Genomic DNA, 20,361 nt, shown 5'->3' on the forward strand with positions numbered 1-20,361 from the left:
TATTAATGTTATAATATATGTTTTATGATTGCCCTGTAGCAACTTTGTGACGTTTTGCACATGCCTTGTATCGACCTACTCCAGAATGGGACAAGAAGTCACAACCTTAAAACCAGAGATCAGCGTGGTAGAGTCGGTAAAGCTCATGGTTACTAAACCCAAAAGTCTCGAGTTCGAACCCTCAGGCAGATGAGACTCATCAGCTGGGAACAGCCACTCTTCTAGGAGAGACAACTCCAAAATCAAACAACTGCTGCCTTGTAGTTTGTTCTTGGTTGGACAAAGGCTGTAGAAGCAAATCCAAAAAGAAAAGCAGGGTGAAATGGGAGTCAATTGCCTCAATGGTGCATAACCAGTTGACACATACATATACTTAATTGTGTTGGAGGGGGATCCCTTCCATCACTAAAATTAAGAATGAAGAACAAGAAAACAAGAGCACATTTTTCATTCATCTCAAAAAAAAAAAAAAACAACCTATTGAACTAATTTTACTTGCTCAATGTTATTTTAATGTATGTTTTATATCTTGTTCAGTCTTAGTAGTATTAACTTTAAAGGGTAACAAGTACACAAAAATGACTTTTAGCCCACCCTTCCAAATAGGCATGCGTTTGTGTGTATATTTTTGTCTAATTACATAGAATTGATTTTTTGTGTGTGATTTGCTGGCTTGGAAAAAGAAAACAAGTGTTTTTATATTAGGTGCCTACTAAATTAAAATTTAAAATGCATTCTAGTTGTTTGTTTTTCTTTAATTTTGCAGTTTATTTGTATATCTAGATTGTGCACTAATTATAATCTGTGATAATAAAATTCTCTGCTCTGCCTTTTGCTTTTAAGACATTTATCTCCAGAAAAGGGGAAACTTGCACCGGGGGGGGGGGGGGGGGGGTGGCCGTGCTCTCGACGTGCCCACACCCCCAAAATTACTGAAACACTCCTGCTGGATATTTTTACTGGAGTTTGACCAATGTTGTATCAATAATTATGATACATTTTGTTATAATAGAAATAACGCTCTGCATGGTGGTTGATTGCAAGCTTCCTGAACAATTCAAATTTTTAATTGCATTTTGCCATTAAATTTTAATTAAATGATTTTCATATTTTTAAAAAGATGACATTTAAAAAGTATATTACTGATTACTGTTATTTAAATATTCGGTATTTAGAGATAACCTAGATCTACAAAAATTTTACTTCAGAGTTATCCGTTACAAAATGGCGACCAAAACACGCATGCCAAAAAAAGCGAAAGTAAAACAAGATACTAATAATGAATCTAATAAAACGTAAGAAACTATTAAAATATAATTTGAAATAATCATTTGCTGTAGTTAACCAGTGCGGTAAAAATTTAGAGAAAACCCTTGATATTTCATAGTATCCGCCGCCAACCAATCAAACGCGCGCTTTCAACGCGTTTTGGTTGGCGGCTGACGTCACGATGACGTCACGCGACCCGTAAACACGGCGTTTTTGGAGCTAAAAAAAGGGCAGAAAAAGCCATTTTTTCTACGTGTAGTTCGGATTTTTTTACGTTTTTTAAAATGGGCCCGAAAATGACCCTTTTTAGAAATGGACATAGCCATTTTTTCGAAGAATTAATTCAAAAAAGGGCCGTTTTGAGCTATGTTTCAATGTAAACAAAGGCCCATGTCAACACGTGTCAAACCACGTGAAGGCACCCGATCGACGATTTCGGTCACGCATGAGTGGTTTTCGTACATTCTCGTGAACTAAATACCAGTTTCTTGACAACAAATTGGAAAACGACAATTTCGTGAAAATAACGACCCTAGAGGAATGGCTTTTGAAGATTATTAAATAAAAATCGATGTATAAGCTACATGTGTTGATTCTTAAGTTGTCTATAATTGACTAGACTCTAGTAGGGCATGCTGAAACAACGGCCTTAGGGCGCCGTGTAGTGTGTAGTTTCGCTAAGTCTAAATTAATCAGCAGGGCCGCAGATCAACCGCAAACTGTTAAATTGGTTGAATGTGAAAAGCATACTACTTACAAATTACTTTTGAATATTCACATCACACAAAATAATCCCAAAGAAAGCACAAAATAAAATCCTTTAGAAAAGCATCACCAAGAAATTTGAAAACCACAGTATGTCAACCAGCCATCTTTGCCTCTTTGGCTCGATCTAGAGGTCATTCTTTAGCCTACACATGGGCCTTGCCAACAAATTTAGTTTCTGACGGCACACGACATTTAGATCAATATATTAATTAACAAACTAACTGAATTCCAACATTCTATCACTCTAATCCCAAAATGAAACAGAATTTGAAGCACAATAATCTAACGAATAAATCCCACTCTAAGTAAGTGTCGCAGCTTTAATCCTGGATACAACCGTAGTGTGTAGTCGTGTTGTGAGTAAACTTGCACGAGATAAAACACCGACCTAGACCTTCCTGATGTTGTGTATGGCCCCAACGTTAAATGCTGGGAGTAGGGGAGGGGAATTTAACACCAGAATTTTTTTTTTCAATAGTTAGATCACCAGTAGTTCACGCATCCTAACGGGGTTGAAAGTGTAACTTTATATTCAACTAGGCAAAAGGTGGAGGGGCGGGGTCATTTAAACGACGGAGCTATATTTCTAGTAGAAGAATACGGGGAAGCCGGGATTTGAAGCCGGCATTTCATTATTGTCATTGCTATTGAGTACAACCCTTTATTCTAGTTTAATGCACGACTAGGCTACTCATTACGAAATCTAAAAAATGTCTTTGTGCTACCATGCAAAAGTAGCCTAATATTTCTACTGAATGGGGTAGGTATTTGACTTTGTTTATTTAAATGCAGATCCCATTAGCCTAAACATATTTGGATGCACATTTTAGTTATATCGTAAGGATAAATTTTATAATACAATGCATATACTCTGGCAGTCCTTCAAGTATTAGTAGTTATTGCCTATTGGACTATCCATAACTTGTATTTCAAAGATTTATAATGAGCGGGGTGCACTCGATGTTTTAAGTGCTACATTCGGTAGCAGTTACTTTGTGCATGACAGCATCCCAATAGTTCACTGTTAATGTAAACTGAGCTTGACGAGATTCCCATCTCCAAGCCGAGTTTCTTCCAGGCATCTCTTCGCGGGGGGGGGGGGGGGGGGGGGGGGGGGGCTTTGCCCCCCGAAAGTTTTTTACCGCCCCCCCCCCCCGAACGAAATGAAATTTATATAGTTTATATAAAAAATATACACTTTTAACAGTGTCCGCCCCCCCCGAAGAAAGTCTACCGCCCCCCCCCCCCCCCCCGGAGAAAAAAGTCTGGAAGAAACACTGTCTCCAAGCAATCGTATGATAGACCCAGCAAGCATCACTCGTTAAATTCGACATCATAGCTATACCAGTCCTTGATTTTCGTCTAGTTCTTGGTTTTAAAAAAAAAACGTCTCCCCCCCCCTTCCCGCTTGCGCCGACGTCATCGTAGGCCAATACCACGGTGCATTTTTTTTTCACGGAGTATAACACACACCTCTCTCCCCCTCACAGCAAGCGCCAACAACGGTCACCCAAGGCCAATAACACGCACCACGGTGGATTTTTTTTCAATGAGTATATACCCTACCCACCCGCCGCCTTACAGCATACCGCTAGTCTTTACAAACGGGGTTAAAAGTTTAACTTTGAGTTCAAGAAGGGGAGCGGGTGGTATTGAAACAATGATGTTCTTTAATATGTTTAATAGTACAAATACATAGTAAAAAAATTATACTTACCTACTTCTATAGCATCATACATAATTTTATAATTAGCAAATTAATTAATTAATTAATTAAATATATCTAATGATAATGAAGGGAGATAGTTTATTTTGGTTAAGGCACGACACACAACACTATGCGTGCGTGGTATGTGGCCTGACCGACCGAAAGGAGATTGTTTATATTATTGTTTTGAGTTTATATTTAACTCAATGCAACGAGCCCGCCGGTTGGCTGAGGCCACGCCGGGGAGACGATCTGTCCGGGATTCAAAGGGTCGATTCTAAATATCATCCGTATATTGTCATACTTTTGTGTCAAATATTATAGATAAATGAATAATAAACCTAAATCAATGGCTAAATATATCGATATAGGCCAGAAATTAACTTTAAACAGCAGTGTCTGAGAGCAAGATTTGCTATATAAACAGCAGCCATTTGTAAAATAGAGTGGCTTCCCCCTGAATCTGGCGCTAAAAGCTTATAAAAATAAAACTTAGACAAGATGGCTGCTATAGTAAATGAGCATGGTTGCATCTGTTGGAAACATCGCTAGTCTTCATTTATTACGGAAAAGTTTTAATTCAATTGTTTAAAAACAGGTACATAAATGAATCAAGGAAACATTTTTGAATTTTTTAAAACATAAATCTTCCTCAAAATGTGAAATAATTATTAAAATTTAAGGAGTCACCTGTTTTTCACATTACAAATCGCGGGCGATTTTACGTACCCAAAACGATAGATTACCCTTTTGGGTCGTCGTAGGTAGAGATTACTTTACTTTACTCTAGTAACTAGAGCAGGGGTTCCCAACCTTTTTACTTTCTCGTATATACGTAGTATAGAGAAAGTATTGTAATCGTGCAAAAAAAAAAAAATCGAGATTTTTACAAATCTCGACGTTTTACACCTCACTGATACGGAAAAACATAATTTTGCAATCTTGTCCGTATGTCTGTGTGTCTGTGTGTCTGTCTGTCCGTGTGTAAACACGATAACTTGAGTACCGTTACAGCTAGGTTGATGAAATTTCATATATAAGTATTTTATCAAAATCGTAGATCCGTATCAACTTTTGAGCGATTTCCGATAACCGGAAGTGGTACTTTTCCTACTTTGAATTTTTCAAAAGCCTATAACTAGGTAGTCCAAACTGGTGAAAAAGTGCGTTTTAGGGTCAGTTTTTGCGGTTTTCAAAAAAAAAATTTCACTACTTCTAGTTGTCCTATAAGAATAAAAATTATATGTCAATAAAGTTTAAGTCTTTATCTGTCGTAATCTGGTATTTTTATATCTGTAACACATGTTTGAATGTGTTTTATATTTGTTTGAAAACTATCAGTTACGTCAACAAATTTCACCGTTTTGCGTGTACCGATCGACCCCACACTGTTTTATTTGGTCGCGGCTTCGAGACGAAGCATCGTAGAAGCATAATCTTAATGTCATTTTAAAGATCGAATTCTAGGCTATCGTTTGATGTATAAATTGAAAAAACAACTTGTTTATTTCATTTAAAAAATACAGATTTTAAACTTTAAATGACGATATATACACGGAAACAAACTAATTCTGTTTCAATTTTTACACCGATGTAAAGTTCAGTTTTATAACTACTTTGTGTTGTAAATTCAAGTATTTCTGATTTACGGTCGCGAAGCCGTACCCCCAATAAACATATAACCCTCGAGTCGACTTTCAGCCCCGAGTAAGTTGCTCGCCGAACGGTTTTAAAGGTTGACGACCGATGATGCTAAACGGATTTTACCCTTGCTAGAGCCTTCAAACAAGTTGTAAGTATCATTTTTAAAGTTTCATTTCCATTTTAATAAATGAATTTTAAGTTTGAATGTCAGTTTGGTTTAATTAGTACACGTTATTAATGTAAATTTAAACGCTACAAGTCCACGGTTTTAGCGGGTGAACTACGCTTGTACACAGGGTGTGTTTAGACGTGAAGCTATTTAATTCAGGACATTCTAGGGACTTGAAATATGGATGCACTTAACTATTAGATGCTAGTGTTTACTAATTCTTTAAAATCTATTGACTGGGATCAATGATAGGGTCGTATTACTACAGTTTATCTGGACTATCACGTCAAAATTATGAATCGACAAATTCAAAATGGCCACCAGACTATCCTGGTTACTATGTGGACGAACTCAATTATTTACAGGGAACGAAGGTTAAATACTTATAAAATACTAATGAAACACAAAAGAAATTTATAATTATAATAACTATACATTTTTATCAATGTATTTAAAACAAAAGACACTAAATTTGAAGGACTAATGTGATTAATTTTTTTATTTTCTGTTGTGCACTCTGATTCTGATTCCCCTGCTGAATAATGTGAAATGGTCTGCGCCAGTCTCCTTAATAAAATGTACCAGATCAATTTTTAGATGGTTGTGCAATTTATTAAGATTGTACATGTTGTGACTTAGTTTTAAATGTTATATTAGTTGTAAGTGTAAGTAGTACTAGTAGTATTTCTCATTACTTATTTATTTTATATGCATATAATAGTAACAATGAAGGACAGTTAAGTTGTCCTATAGGATGTTGAGAACCACAGTATGGCATCTTCATCATTGAATATCTCAACCATTGTGGGACAAGCAACGATTATTTCAAATTTCATTCAGTAGAATTACTCTTAAAAATATATATAAAAAATATAAATTACTTTTAACAAAAAGGTGTTTTCAGGCTTTTTCATATGTTTCCAGTTATAGTCATAGGACAAATAGTAGGCCTACACAATAGGCTAGTAGTAAATTTAATTATATTTTATTAATCACTAAATCAATTGTTCGTTCCATAGCTGGAGACATTTACGGTGGCCTATCCAGAACTTTCCTTACAAGGGAAGGGAAGAAGGCCAAGACCCCACTCCCCCCTCCCCCCTACAATTCCCAAAACATATTACTTACTCTTGATGCTCCACAAGATCAAGGTTGAGGGAAACAAGACGTACAAAGATGTTCCCCCAAAACTGTTCCCCCAAAGCAGTTATCAGGTTTGAAAAGAAACCAAAGCATGTGGCATCAACTGCTGCATCACTTGTAGGCATCACGTCTTTATTAAACTACATTACATTACATTTACTCTACTAAATTTTGATTCTGTTTCTCCTGCACTAGATAACTGTGGTATTTTTTAAAATAATATTTTAACTCATGTGATTTTTGAAAATAATTAACACATTTTTCCACGTCGATGTTACCAACACAATAATTTTAGAGTTATTCCAAAGCAAAAAAAAAAAAATTGAATTTTTTTTTTTTTTTATGAAAATAAAAGTGACCAAAACGCATTTTTGTCATTTTCAATTATTTTTTTACCTTAGAAAGACTCATTTTAGATGACTGAAAAAAATTGGGCATATATATTACAAACTTTGCAGCAACTTTACCAATTTCCACACTTCTATGTTATTTAGTTTAAAAAATATGAGTTCTCAAAAATGGCACTTTTTGAAAATCAGTTTTTTACCAAATTTTGCTTTTTTAAAAATCGCATAACTTTTTTATTTATTGAGATATTTTTATAAAATTTGTGGCATAGACCTTACAATTAAAAGTTCTTTCATGACATACTCACTCCAGAAGTCTGCAATCAATAGTTAATTTCAGTTTGGACTACCTACTATAACTTGAGTACTATTTCAGATAGATAAATGAAATTTCACATGTAAGTAAAAGATCTAATTCTCTACCTTCTGTTAAATTTTGAGTAATTTCCGTTGACTGGAAGTAGTAATTTACGCTACTTCCGATTTCTCAAAAAACATGTAAATTTTTAAAGTACTAATAATATTGCGCACTATTATACGCGTTTTTATTCGGCGTTTGCTTGGTGCGCAATGTTTTTTTACTTTCTCGTATATACGAAGTATAGAGAAAGTATTGTAATCGTGCAAAAAAAAAAAATCGAGATTTTTACAAATCTCGACGTTTTACACCTCACTGATACGGAAAAACATAATTTTGCAATCTTGTCCGTATGTCTGTGTGTGTGTGTGTCTGTGTGTCTGTCTGTCTGTGTGTAAACACGATTACTTGAGTACCGTTACTGCTAGGTTGATGAAATTTCATATATAAGTATTTTATCAAAATCGTAGATCCGTATCAACTTTTGAGCGATTTCCGATAACCGGAAGTGGTACTTTTTCTACTTTGAATTTTTCAAAAGCCTATAACTTGAGTACTATTTCAGACAGATAAATGAAATTTCACATGTAAGTAAAAGATCTAATTCTCTACCTTCTGTGAAATTTTGAGTAATTTCCGTTGACTGGAAGTAGTAATTTACGCTACTTCCGATTTTTCAAAAAACGCATGTAAATTTTAAAAGTACTAATAATATTGCGCACTATTATGCGCTTTTTTATTTCGCGTTCACTTGGTGTGCAATTAATTTGTCTACGAGATTTTATTCTATTTTTAAAACTTTAAGTATTTAAAATTGATTAAAAATCATGTCTATAGCCCGAGTTCCCATCCCCTGTTATTTTATATAAGAATATTCGAGAAAGTTTAGGGGAGATCACTCCCGGTTTATTCTACTCTAGAGTAGAGCAGGGGTCTCCAAACTTTTCAGACCGAGGGCCGCATTAACTATCAAATTTCAGTTCAGGGGCCAGTTACTTCCAGGCATGTCTTTGATTTTTCTGGGCAAAGTTCCTCAGCTATCAACTATCACCAACAAACGATTTTTCCTTGGACAAAAAGATCTCTGCGGGCCGGATGAGAGGACTTCGAGGGCCGCATCCGGCCCGCGGGCCGTAGTTTGGAGACCCCTGCTCTAGAGCACATTCGAAAATATCGGTAGAGTGGCGGGCGCCACCTATTTTCCCACGTTTTCTTTAACTTGCTTTCGCGTCCGGTTTTCCAATCAAATCTTGCGATCGATATTTCGGGCACTTCCCAGTTAGCTAGCGCGCTGAAATTTTCAGGGAAGCTTTGTTTCCGATGACCATCAGACCATAGAATATTCAATTGTTATTATTACTAAATTGATCCATGGAAACATTTTATTGAGCATTTTAGACCGCTATATAATTGTAGTAAAAACGTGGGGAAAATGGGACATAACCCAGTAACTGTAATTTGATGAAAACAAGGTTTGGTACTTTCCTCTTTTTGCTAACTGAGTAGTGTTCACGCTGTGGTAACAACTGGTGGCCAGTATGGGGGAGACGATATGGTCGAGTGGTTGGGTACACGATTGCTATCCCACTCGACACGGGTTCAAATCTATGTGTTCTAGTCAGTAACGTATTCACACAACGTGTTTTTTACGAGTTGTCTTCGTTTACCCAAAAAAAAGTGAAAAGAAAATCGATAGCAAGATTTTAATGCAAACAAACAGACAAAGACTAAAAAGTAGAAAATAATAATCATTAAAAAAAGTTTTAAAAAACCCACGTTTTCTGATTGAACTAAAAAGTAGAAAATAAATGCTATACATCACAATAATGCAAGCGATCACTACTATAAGCGATGAAAAACGTGGGGCGCCGTGATTTTCTTACAGTTTCTAATACTGTTGACTCTCTACAAGCTCCCTAATAAAAGTCAATAGTATTATCTAATCAATAGTAATATAACTTTTACTTCGGCGCCCCACGTTTTTCATCGCTTATAGTAGAGTGATCGCTTGCATTATTGTGATGTATAGCATTTATTTTCTACTTTTTAGTTCAATCAGAAAACGTAGGTTTTTAAAAACTTTTTTTAATGATTATTATTAAATCGACAAACTCCTTCCATAACTTGTCATATATGTACATGTACCCGTATATGACTATACATGTTCTAAAATAAATAATAAAAAAAACAATAATTGAACTACAATATAATATCAATGTTATAGCGTAAGTCTGTTCTGCATTATATGCATAAATATATTATAACAAGAACTGTAATTATCTCCTCAATAAATAGTTTATCAATAGCTCATCGCTTATGAATAGAATAAATTACGCACCTCGCTTTTAGCCTGTTTTTTTTTTTTTTTTTTATAGAAAACTCCTAATTCGTGTTTCGTCTGACAAACATGTCTCTTATCTAACAGCAATCGAACAGGGCAGCAATCACAATGACAACAACGCGGCACATCACTCCATGTACACGCGGAAAACCCGAAGTGAGCCGATGATCGCCGAAGCAATCAGAGTTATGTTCCTTGTGATTTGGCGCCTTCGGCATTTATTGGATCAGTTCGTGGCGTTCGTTCCATTTGTTCACTTCAGGTTTTCTGCATGTACAAGGTGTGATGTGCAAATGGCACTAGCCGTTCCAGGCTAGCGTAAATAGTGCAGTCTGGCTCGCCGCTAGACAAGTTGGGACAAGTATCGAACATATTTAATAAACCTAGGCAGTCAAAAAAAAATTAAAACTGTAACAAATGAATAAAAATAACTCATATTTTAAAATTATGTTTATGAAAAAAATTCTGTCAAATAGTGAGAGGCGGGCACATGCGAAACGTTCAGCGGGCGTAGAGTTGGGAACCCCTGATCTAGAGAGTAGAGGACAGAGTCAGAGGTAAAACAGTACAAAACTCCATTTTAGTGTATTTTATTCGTCGCTTCACGTTCACCTCCAGTTGAGCGTATTTTATTATAAACACAACCGAAACACAAAAATCTAGATATATTTTTGTTTTATATGAATGTGAGTTTTAATTAGAAAAGGTACATAAAAAAACAACATAAAAAGCATTAGGACAGTTCCAATTAAATAGCGTGTGATCGTCAGCGGGAGAAAAATTCCTACATGGTCAAGGATTCACCGTGAGTTCACATTGACTTTATTAATTATCAGCATACGTCATAGCTTGGGCAATATCTATTTGAAATGGTGCTGGCCTCAGTTTTGGGGTAATCGTGAGTTCATAAAAGTTTATTTATAGTTTATAGCATTCAATATTCCAAATTTGGATTTCTCTCAAGTTTTGACAAAAGTAAATTATCAAAACTAAATCCAATCTTCATAAAGAAATAAGCCCAATGTTTTTCTAATGTTTTTGTGTGTTTTTGGTTGTTTATAATAAAATACGCTCAACTGGAGGTGAATGTGAAGCGGGGAATAAAATACGCTAAAATGGAGTTTTACTGAGAGTAGAGAGTCGGAGTGTGACAGTTGTTGTCAGTTGAGTGTGGTGTGGACAACAACTCTGAAATTTATCTTTAGTGGCATCTCACTCAGAAGTGGGGTTTGACAGAGGTCTTAGTAACTTAGAAGTGGGGTAAGCCTGCCTTAGGGTAAAACAGTGTAAAACTCCATTTTGATTTTAGCGTATTCTATTTTATTCCCTGCTTCACGTTCACCTCCAGTTGAGCGTATTTTATCATAAACACAACCAAAACACACAACTTTCTGTAACATCACTAGCTTCGGCAGATTTTACTTACTAAACCAATAGATTACCCTGGTAGTTAACTAAATAGTAAATAGTAAGTGAATACACATATATGGCTTGCTAATGTCAATGCAACGGGCCAATGGTTGACCCTGAGCACTATGGCACCTACGTTTGTTTTAAAGGGCACCCTACGATAAGGATGTCAGGCTACTACATTAGATGAGATGAAACAAAACCAGGGGTTGCATCAGTAACCCTGCAGTAGAGTACCTGGTGCCTCTGCTGCAGTAAATCCAGTGGCTCTAGAGAGCGCCCTACAACTCCCCTGATCTGATACTGGGGGGGGGGGGGTGTTGTTCTACCTCACTCATGGCTACGGAGGGTGTCTAAACTACACTCAAGGCTTTCATTTAATCTGCCCTGGGTGGTATTGTGGACAAACCCGCTGCTCAACAACTAAGATTCATGGAATATTTTATAGTGCTGGCATTGTTCACATAATGCAGTTTGAGAATATAACACATTATAAGTTAATAAGGTTAAAAAATACAGGACACTGATGAAAACATTATATTGTGTTGTACACACTCTGATATGTAGGACTAGATCACAACAACATGTACATACACTAATTTTAAGGACATTTTTATTAAATTGAACTTATAGATCTTGTATTAATAGGCCTACCTGCTAGATAACACATTTTGTAGGGCCCTAGGCTTATATACTTTTGTAACATTATGTTGGTTTTGAAAATGAAATGTCATCATCAAGCTATTTTTATTACTATCCAATGTTTTACAACTACATTTTTAAAAATTCTTAGAGACTAAAAATGAGTCTTAAAGATGGGTTAAACCTAGCCCCTAAAATGAACTATACGCTGTAATTAATTAATGTGTTTCACATCTGTGACTTCTTTAGGACTTGTTATGTACATCAGTTATCATAAGCACCAATGTCAGCTAAAAATAACTTGTTACTGTTCTACCCTGCTCATGGTGTATCTTATGTACCCATGATAAAATAGTAATTTTTGTTTCTATATTTTCTGTTTTAGTTCTAAAACCAAGGCAAGCAGCTCATCTCCCTTAAGCACATTAATGATGCTCGGCTCACAGCTTCTTAGTTCCGGCAGATTTAATGAAGGCCTTCCATCCTTCGTCACACGAGGGTTGGACTCTGAACAAATATGGCAGCAGCTCGAGTTACGCAATGAACATAAATTATCATTTCCAGCTTGCACTAGAGAATTGGTTAGAATATCATCAGAATCACAGAGAAAACAGAAAGCTAAGTCACGGAAAAATAAAAAAGCTCCACCGCAGGTTAAAGAGAGCGTAGAGGGTGAGGAGAGTGGGTTGAGCAGTGGGTCAGATAGTAGTGCAGAAGATGATATACTGAGTTCTATTAAAAAACGGTTAGCTGAGGAGCCCTCGGAAACTGGTGTAGATGATGGTTTTGATGATGAGGATGATGACAGCGATGAAGATGATAAGTTAGACTTTGATTTTGAAGTGGATAATGAGATTGTTAGAGGGTTGTCAGATGACGAAAATGATACAGAAGAAAAAGATAAAGGTAGATCAAAATCTTCAAATAACAAGTTGGCAAAACCAGTCCAAAAACGAAAGACAATTGTTGATGATAGGTTTTTTAAGTTGTCAGACATGGAACAGTTCCTTGAAGAGGAGGATTTAAAGGAGGAAAAGAAACTTAGGAAAGAAAAACTGAACAGAGAAAATGATGACGAGGATGAAGATGATGATGATGATGAGAGTGATGAAGAGATTGACATGTTTGGTGAAATAGAATCTGATGTGAGTTAAAATATTGTGCGTTTTTTTTTTTTTGTTAATTAATGTCTTATTGATTTTTATGTTGATTCAGAATAATGTTCTGTTTTCATCATACCTTAGGTAAAATTTAGAAAATTTAAATTTTCAAATTCTAATTGCATTTTTATTGTTATTGCTGTGTTAAACTTTGATTTTAAGCCTAAATGTGATATTGATGTTGCTCTCAATATGTTAATGTTAGAAATATTAACTTAACTGTGAACCTGTTATTTGACAGAGTGAAAAAGATCCCATGTATGCAGAATTTTTTGACCCCCCTGATGATGAAAGTGACTTGAAAAAAATAAAGAAGAACAAGCAGAAAGATACTACAACCAAAGACAAGTTAGATAAAGATCAGGAGGATGCAGAAGATGATGAATCAGGTGAAGAGGAGGAGGAATTAGATGAAGAGGATGAAGAATCAGATGAAAATGAGGAAGAAGATATGAATATTGATGAAAAGGAGGATGAAAATCAATCAGAAGATATGGATGATGAGGAAAGTGATGAAGAAACAAAATTAAAATCAGGTGATGATTCTACAAAGAAGGTGTCATTTTCTTCTGATCTTTTGCAAAGGTTTGTGAACATTTGTATTATGTAAAGCTTGTAGATGTTTAATGAACCTTTTTCTCACAAATATGTTCATAAGTCTAAAACTACATTTTTCTTACTTTTTTTGTGTGTTAGTGATGAAGAAGAAGAGACAAATAAAAAGGTGAAAGAGGACAAGTCTTCCTTTGAGTTAAAACAAGAAAAGGTATGGTAGTTATTTTAATTAAAAAATTTGATTTGTAAATTAAAACAAGATAAGGTATTTTATAAGTGCTATAGTTTAGATATTAAAACTTTTAATTTCATCATCTGACCTTTTCAACTGTTTAACTGTAGCTTAGCGCTTGTGAAGGGAGATGATAATTATCTAATAATATATTCTACTGTGGTTTAGCTTCTTGCTAAAGCCAGAGAGATGGAGGAACTTAGTCTGAAAGAGGCACCATGGGAGTTAAAAGGTGAAGCCTCAGCTTCCAAGCGTCCTGAGAACAGCTTGTTGGAAACAGTCCTTGATTTCCAGCACACAACTCGCCCTGGTAAGTGTTGCCTAGCCTCACACCCAGTTCACTTGTAGGTTAACTATTTATTATAAGCTCTGGTAGAATTAGCTTTAAGGAATTTTTACTTTCATATGTGTTTTGGGAAACTATTTGGTTGTAATACAAAATTAGGCGTCAATGTAGAAATGTCTCAAGAGTTAAAAAATGCTTTTACTTGCTCAGTTTTTTTTCACTAACTTTCACACTGCTAATTTAAAGATAATTTTCAGTCCTGTGTATCAGATTATCATTAGTTATTTTATTTGTACAGCTCCTGTTATTACTGAGGAAACCACAAAAACATTGGAGGATTATATCAAACAAAGAATTAAAGACAAGGTAAAAAAAAATATTATATTTAAAGGGAGTTAAACGGTAAGAATTATTTTTAAATGTTAAGTTTTGGTTTTCTCCCCTTAATCTTTGGGAAGCCTTTTTCTTCACGCAGTTTGAGTCTTCAAATGTAATGATAATTTGCTTTAATATCTCACAATTTTATAGTAGCAAATGGTGTATTTTGTTTATTCTTTCCTGTAGACATTTGATGATGTAGAAAGGAAAGAAAAACCTAAAGAAGATGTATTTGAGTTCAAAAAAAGAATAGTCTTGGACCAGGAGAAAAGTAAGCTGAGTCTGGGACAATTATATGAGCAGGAGTTTGTTAAACAGCAGCAGGTAATCTATAGTGTATGATGTTGGTGATGTTCCTGTAAGGTGCTTATATGAGCAGCAATAAGTTAGCGATGTTCTTATGAGCAGTAATATGTTGTTGATGTTTCCTTTAGTGTGTAGTTGCATGAAAAGGAATTAGTAGGTGATATTTCTATCCAATAGTGTAATTTTTTTAAACCACATTTTTTTTTTTTTTGCTATAAATTTTTTTTTCAACCAGTATTTATTGGATAAGAAAAGTGCTGAGAATTAAATTGAACTAAAGGAATAATATACCTTACTTTATGTTGAAATTGTTTCTTTATTCAGCAAGACAAAGAAGAGGTGAAGGCTGATCCAGAGTGTGAAAAAATAGAAAAGGAACTGGGAAAGTTGTTTCATCAACTTGACGCTCTCTGTAATTTCAAATATACCCCCATGAAGGTCAGTCCATTGGGATTTGCAAAGATGTTTATTTAATATCTTGTCAGTTATAATACTTGCCTAGTCATGTTGGTCTGATATTCTTGTGTTTTATTTGTATCATGGTGGTGAGCCATGAGCTAATTATAATTAATTATGTTTTGTTTTGAGCAGCCTGGCACAGAGGTGAAGATACTGGTAAATACTCCAGCCATAACTATGGAAGAAGTTGCCCCAGTGGCTACAGCAGATGCAGATCTCTTGGCACCTGAAGAAGTGCTGGTTAGTCAAACTGCTTTACTTTGGCTTTTTTTGTTAACACTAGTACATTTTATTTATGGCTTTTTTTGTTAACACTAGTACATTTTATTTATGGCTTTTTTTTTGTTAACACTAGTACATATTATTTATGGTTTATTTTGTGTTATCTCACCACTAATGTGGTATCTATTTTATTTGACCCTCATTGTGGTATCTAAAGGCATCTATTTTATCTCACCACTAATGTGGTATCTAATGGTATCTATATTATATGACCACCATTGTGGTATCTAATGGCATCTATTTTATCTCACCACTAATGTGGTATCTAACGGTATCAATTTTATTTAACCACAATTGTGGTATCTAATGGCATCTATTTTATCTCACCACTAATGTGGTATCTAACGGTATCAATTTTATTTGACCATCATTGTGGTATCTAATGGCATCTATTTTATCTCACCACTAATGTGGTATCTAATGGTATCTATTTTATTTGACCACCATTGTGGTATCTATTTTATCTCACCACTAATGTCTAATGTGGTATCTAACGGTATCTATTTTATCTCACCACTAATCATTGTTTGTTTTTTTTATTTTACGAACCATTGTTCTATTTTAGTTTATCCCACTAACTATTGTTCTGTTATATTTCACCCCATGAATTATTGTTCTATTTTATTTTACTGTTTATTAATGTTCTATTTTTAAAGAGTTAAATATTTCAAATTCTAAACAATCTTCACAATTTTTGTTTGTGTTGTGTAATATAGGTTTAAAAATGTAGTAAAGTTGATCATTGCATCTGTTTATATTGGCAATATTAGGAGAAAAGAAAAGGAGAGCTCAAAGCAAAAGATGAGAAGACTGCCACTGATAAGAACAGGGAGAGAAGACAGAAGAAGAAAGAGAAGAAGGAGAGGAAAAAAGCTAAAGAGGCCAGGGAGAAAGTGGTGGAGAAACTCAAACCTGGCCTGGGTAACAAATACAGCAAGGCCAAGGCGCTGAAACAGTTGGAGCAGATCAGTAAATCTGATAAAAATGTTACGCTCATCAAGGTCTGTTCAATCTTTTATGTCATTGAATTACATGTGATAACTAATGTCACAACCATTGTGCTACTTATCTTACTTTACCAAAGCTTTCTATAACTACTTCCCTTTTCCCAAACTAGTGCCTCTTCTCTGAGTAATTAAGTTTCTCAAATATGACTAAAACAAGCTAGGTTAACTGGGTCAAGATTTAGATGACCACAACACACCTGGTTTACTGAGCCATGACCACAACACACTAGGTTAACTGGGTCAATATTTAGATGACCACAAAACACTAGGTTAACTGGGTCAAGATTAAGATGACCACAACACACCTGGTTTACTGAGCCATGACCACAACACACTAGGATAACTGGGTCAAGATTTAGATGACCACAACACACTAGGTTAACTGGGTCAAGATTTAGATGACCACAACACACCAGGTTAACTGAACCATGACCACAACACACTAGGTTAACTGGGTCAAGATTTAGATGACCACAACACACCTGGTTAACTGAGCCATGACCACAACACACTAGGATAACTGGGTCAAGATTTAGATGACCACAACACACCAGGTTAACTGAGCCATGACCACAATACACTAGGATAACTGGGTCAAGATTTAGATGACCACAACACACTAGGTTAACTGGGTCAAGATTTAGATGACCACAACACACCTGGTGTACTGAGCCATGACCACAACACACCTGGTTTACTGGACCATGACCACAACACACCAGGTTTACTGGACCATGACCACAACACACCAGGTTTACTGAGCCATGACCACAACACACCTGGTTTACTGAGCCATGACCACAACACACCTGGTTTACTGGACCATGACCACAACACACCTGGTTTACTGAGCCATGATTACAACACACCAGGTTTACTGAGCCATGACCACAACACACCTGGTGTACTGAGCCATGACCACAACACACCTTTTGTACTGAGCCATGACCACAACACACCTGGTTTACTGAGCCATGACCACAACACACCTGGTTTACTGAGCCATGACCACAACACACCTGATTTACTAGACCATGAACACAACACACCAGGTTTACTGAGCCATGACCACAACACACCTGGTGTACTGAGCCATAACCACAACACACTAGGTGTACTGAGCCATGACCACAACACACCTGGTTTACTGGACCATGATCACAACACACCAGGTTTACCTAGCAATGACCACAACACACCTGGTGTACTGAGCCATGACCACAACACACCTGGTTTACTGAGCCATGACCACAACACACCTGGTGTACTGAGTCATGACCACAACACACCTGGTTTACTGAGCCATGACCACAACACACCTGGTGTACTGAGCCATGACCACAACACACCTGGTGTACTGAGCCATGACCACAACACACCTTTTGTACTGAGCCATGACCACAACACACCTGGTTTACTGAGCCATGACCACAACACACCAGGTTTACTGAGCCATGACCACAACACACCTGGTTTACCAGACCATGAACACAACACACCAGGTTTACTGAGCCATGACCACAACACACCTGGTGTACTGAGCCATAACCACAACACACCTGGTGTACTGAGCCATGACCACAACACACCAGGTTTACTGGACCATGACCACAATACACTAGGTGTACTGAGCCATGACCACAACACACCTGGTGTACTGGACCATGACCACAGCACACCTGGTTTACTGAGCCATAACCACAACACACCTGGTGTACTGAGCCATAACCACAACACACCTGGTGTACTGAGCCATGACCACAACACACCAGGTTTACTGAGCCATGACCACAGCACACCTGGTGTACTGAGCCATGACCACAACACACCTGGTGTACTGAGCCATGACCACAACACACCAGGTTTACTGGACCATGACCACAGCACACCTGGTGTACTGAGCCATGACCACAACACACCAGGTTTACTGGACCATGACCACAGCACACCTGGTGTACTGAGCCATGACCACAACACACCAGGTTTACTGAGCCATAACTGCAACACACCTGGTGTACTGAGCCTTGACCACAACACACTAGGTTTACTGGACCATGACCACAACACACCTGGTTTACTGAGCCATGACCACAACACACCAGGTTTACTGAGCCATGACCACAACACACCTGGTTTACTGAGCCATGACCACAACACACCTGGTTTACTAGACCATGACCACAACACACCTGGTTTACTGGGCCATGACCACAAGACACCTGGTGTACTGAGCCATGACCATAACACACCTGGTTTACTAAGCCATGACCACAACACACTAGGTGTACTGAGCCATGACCACAACACACCTGGTTTACTGAGCCATGACCACAACACACCTGGTTTACTGAGCCATGACCACAACACACTAGGTTAACTGGGTCAAGATTTAGATGACCACAACACACCTGGTTTACTGAGCCATGACCACAACACACTAGGTTAACTGGGTCAAGATTTAGATGACCACAACACGCTAGGTTAACTGGGTCAAGATTTAGATGACCACAACACACTAGGTTAACTGGGTCAAGATTTAGATGACCACAACACACTAGGTTAACTGGGTCAAGATTTAGATGACCACAACACACCTGGTTTACTGAGCCATGACCACAACACACTAGGTGTACTATAATCAATTGATATTTCCTTCAACAGGGTGACAACAAAAAGATGTCTTCCTCTACATCTTTCTTCACACAACTGCAAGAAGAAGTTCAGACCAATAACAAAGCTAAGAAAGTGACTAAAGAAAAGACAAAAAAAGTTCTGGATGCTAATAAATTAATGTTATAATATTGTATAGGTAGTAGAGTTTTATGAAATTAAATGATTGGAAATAATATTTATAGGTTTTTTTGTTTTTTTAAATTTATTCCTTAGATGTAAGGAACATGAAAGTTAGAATGTTTGTTATGGTGAATCAAAACTTAGGCTTTCCTTTATTTCCCAATTTAAGTTTAGTGAAGTATGTCAGGTTTAGGATGTTCTGATAAATTGTCTCATGGTTTCAGCCATTCGCATTAATTCAGGCTCTGCAACAACAAAGTTTAACTATTCCGTTATAATAATTCACTTTTTATTTATGATGTAACTTGCATTTTATAATATTCACATTAACTCCACAAGTACCCTTTTACTAAAGTTTTCACCTTTTATTTTTCCGCTCAGTTGTCAACTCACCATTTTTTTTGCTTATACAGTTTTTAGCCCACAAAATAAGACCCAGTTTAATGCCCTCACATTAGATTATTAGCATAACTGTACCATCCAAAAAAGCGTTTGTCCTCTTAGTCTTTTACAGTTATTAGCTCCCTTTACGAGTTGTCTGCCCCTAGGGGGCAAGGGATATAACCAACCATACATTGACCGAGGCTAGCAGCTTTTATTATTGCCCAGAGGTCTGATTTAACCAAGCTTATTGGGTTGGTAAGGAATCTTGGTGTGGCCACTGAACATCCAAAGTGAGAGTCTGAAATAGACACCATCAGTTCTGCTCACTGGGTTATATTAAATTCCCTACATTCAAATTGGTATATTTGCTCTGCTCTCTTTTAAAAATGTTAAATTCCTATTGGTTTTGTGGTTTGGTGTGCTAGGTGGTTTAGTGTGTCTCTTTGTAGTGTGTTGAAATTTTTTCAGCAAGTCATTTTATGATGTCACTGTCATTTTATGATGTCAGTGTCACTTTGTGATGTCAGTATGGTTAATTGTCTCAATGTGGTCCATGGTGTCATCTTAGGACCCTGATGTTATCCTTGTTTCACATTGTTTGATTAGCTTGGTTAGAGCAGTGGCCAGGATTTTCTAAATCTGGGACCAAAGTAGAAAATATTCAGCAATTTCCCTGCTGACTTCTTGCAGCTGTAGATTATTATGTTGAAACCACTCATC

The 20,361-nt window shown here is 36.6% G+C and overlaps 1 protein-coding gene across 1 annotated transcript; it reads left to right on the forward strand.

Moving 5' to 3' along the window:
* The first annotated feature begins 1,207 nt into the window (after positions 1-1,207).
* On the forward strand, positions 1,208-19,304 carry LOC131941009 (U3 small nucleolar ribonucleoprotein MPP10). The gene is made up of 11 exons (XM_059299971.1): positions 1,208-1,295; positions 12,185-12,944; positions 13,201-13,544; positions 13,656-13,725; positions 13,915-14,056; positions 14,331-14,398; positions 14,597-14,734; positions 15,041-15,154; positions 15,308-15,415; positions 16,228-16,458; positions 19,126-19,304. The coding sequence occupies exons 1-11, from the start codon at positions 1,225-1,227 to the stop codon at positions 19,261-19,263; spliced, it is 2,184 nt and encodes a 727-aa protein (XP_059155954.1). The 5' UTR covers positions 1,208-1,224; the 3' UTR covers positions 19,264-19,304.
* The last annotated feature ends 1,057 nt before the right edge of the window (positions 19,305-20,361 follow it).

Source organism: Physella acuta, unplaced genomic scaffold, assembly GCF_028476545.2.
Source record: "Physella acuta isolate Inbredline_101_S28 unplaced genomic scaffold, ASM2847654v3 ptg000339l, whole genome shotgun sequence".
NCBI lineage: Eukaryota > Metazoa > Mollusca > Gastropoda > Physidae > Physella > Physella acuta.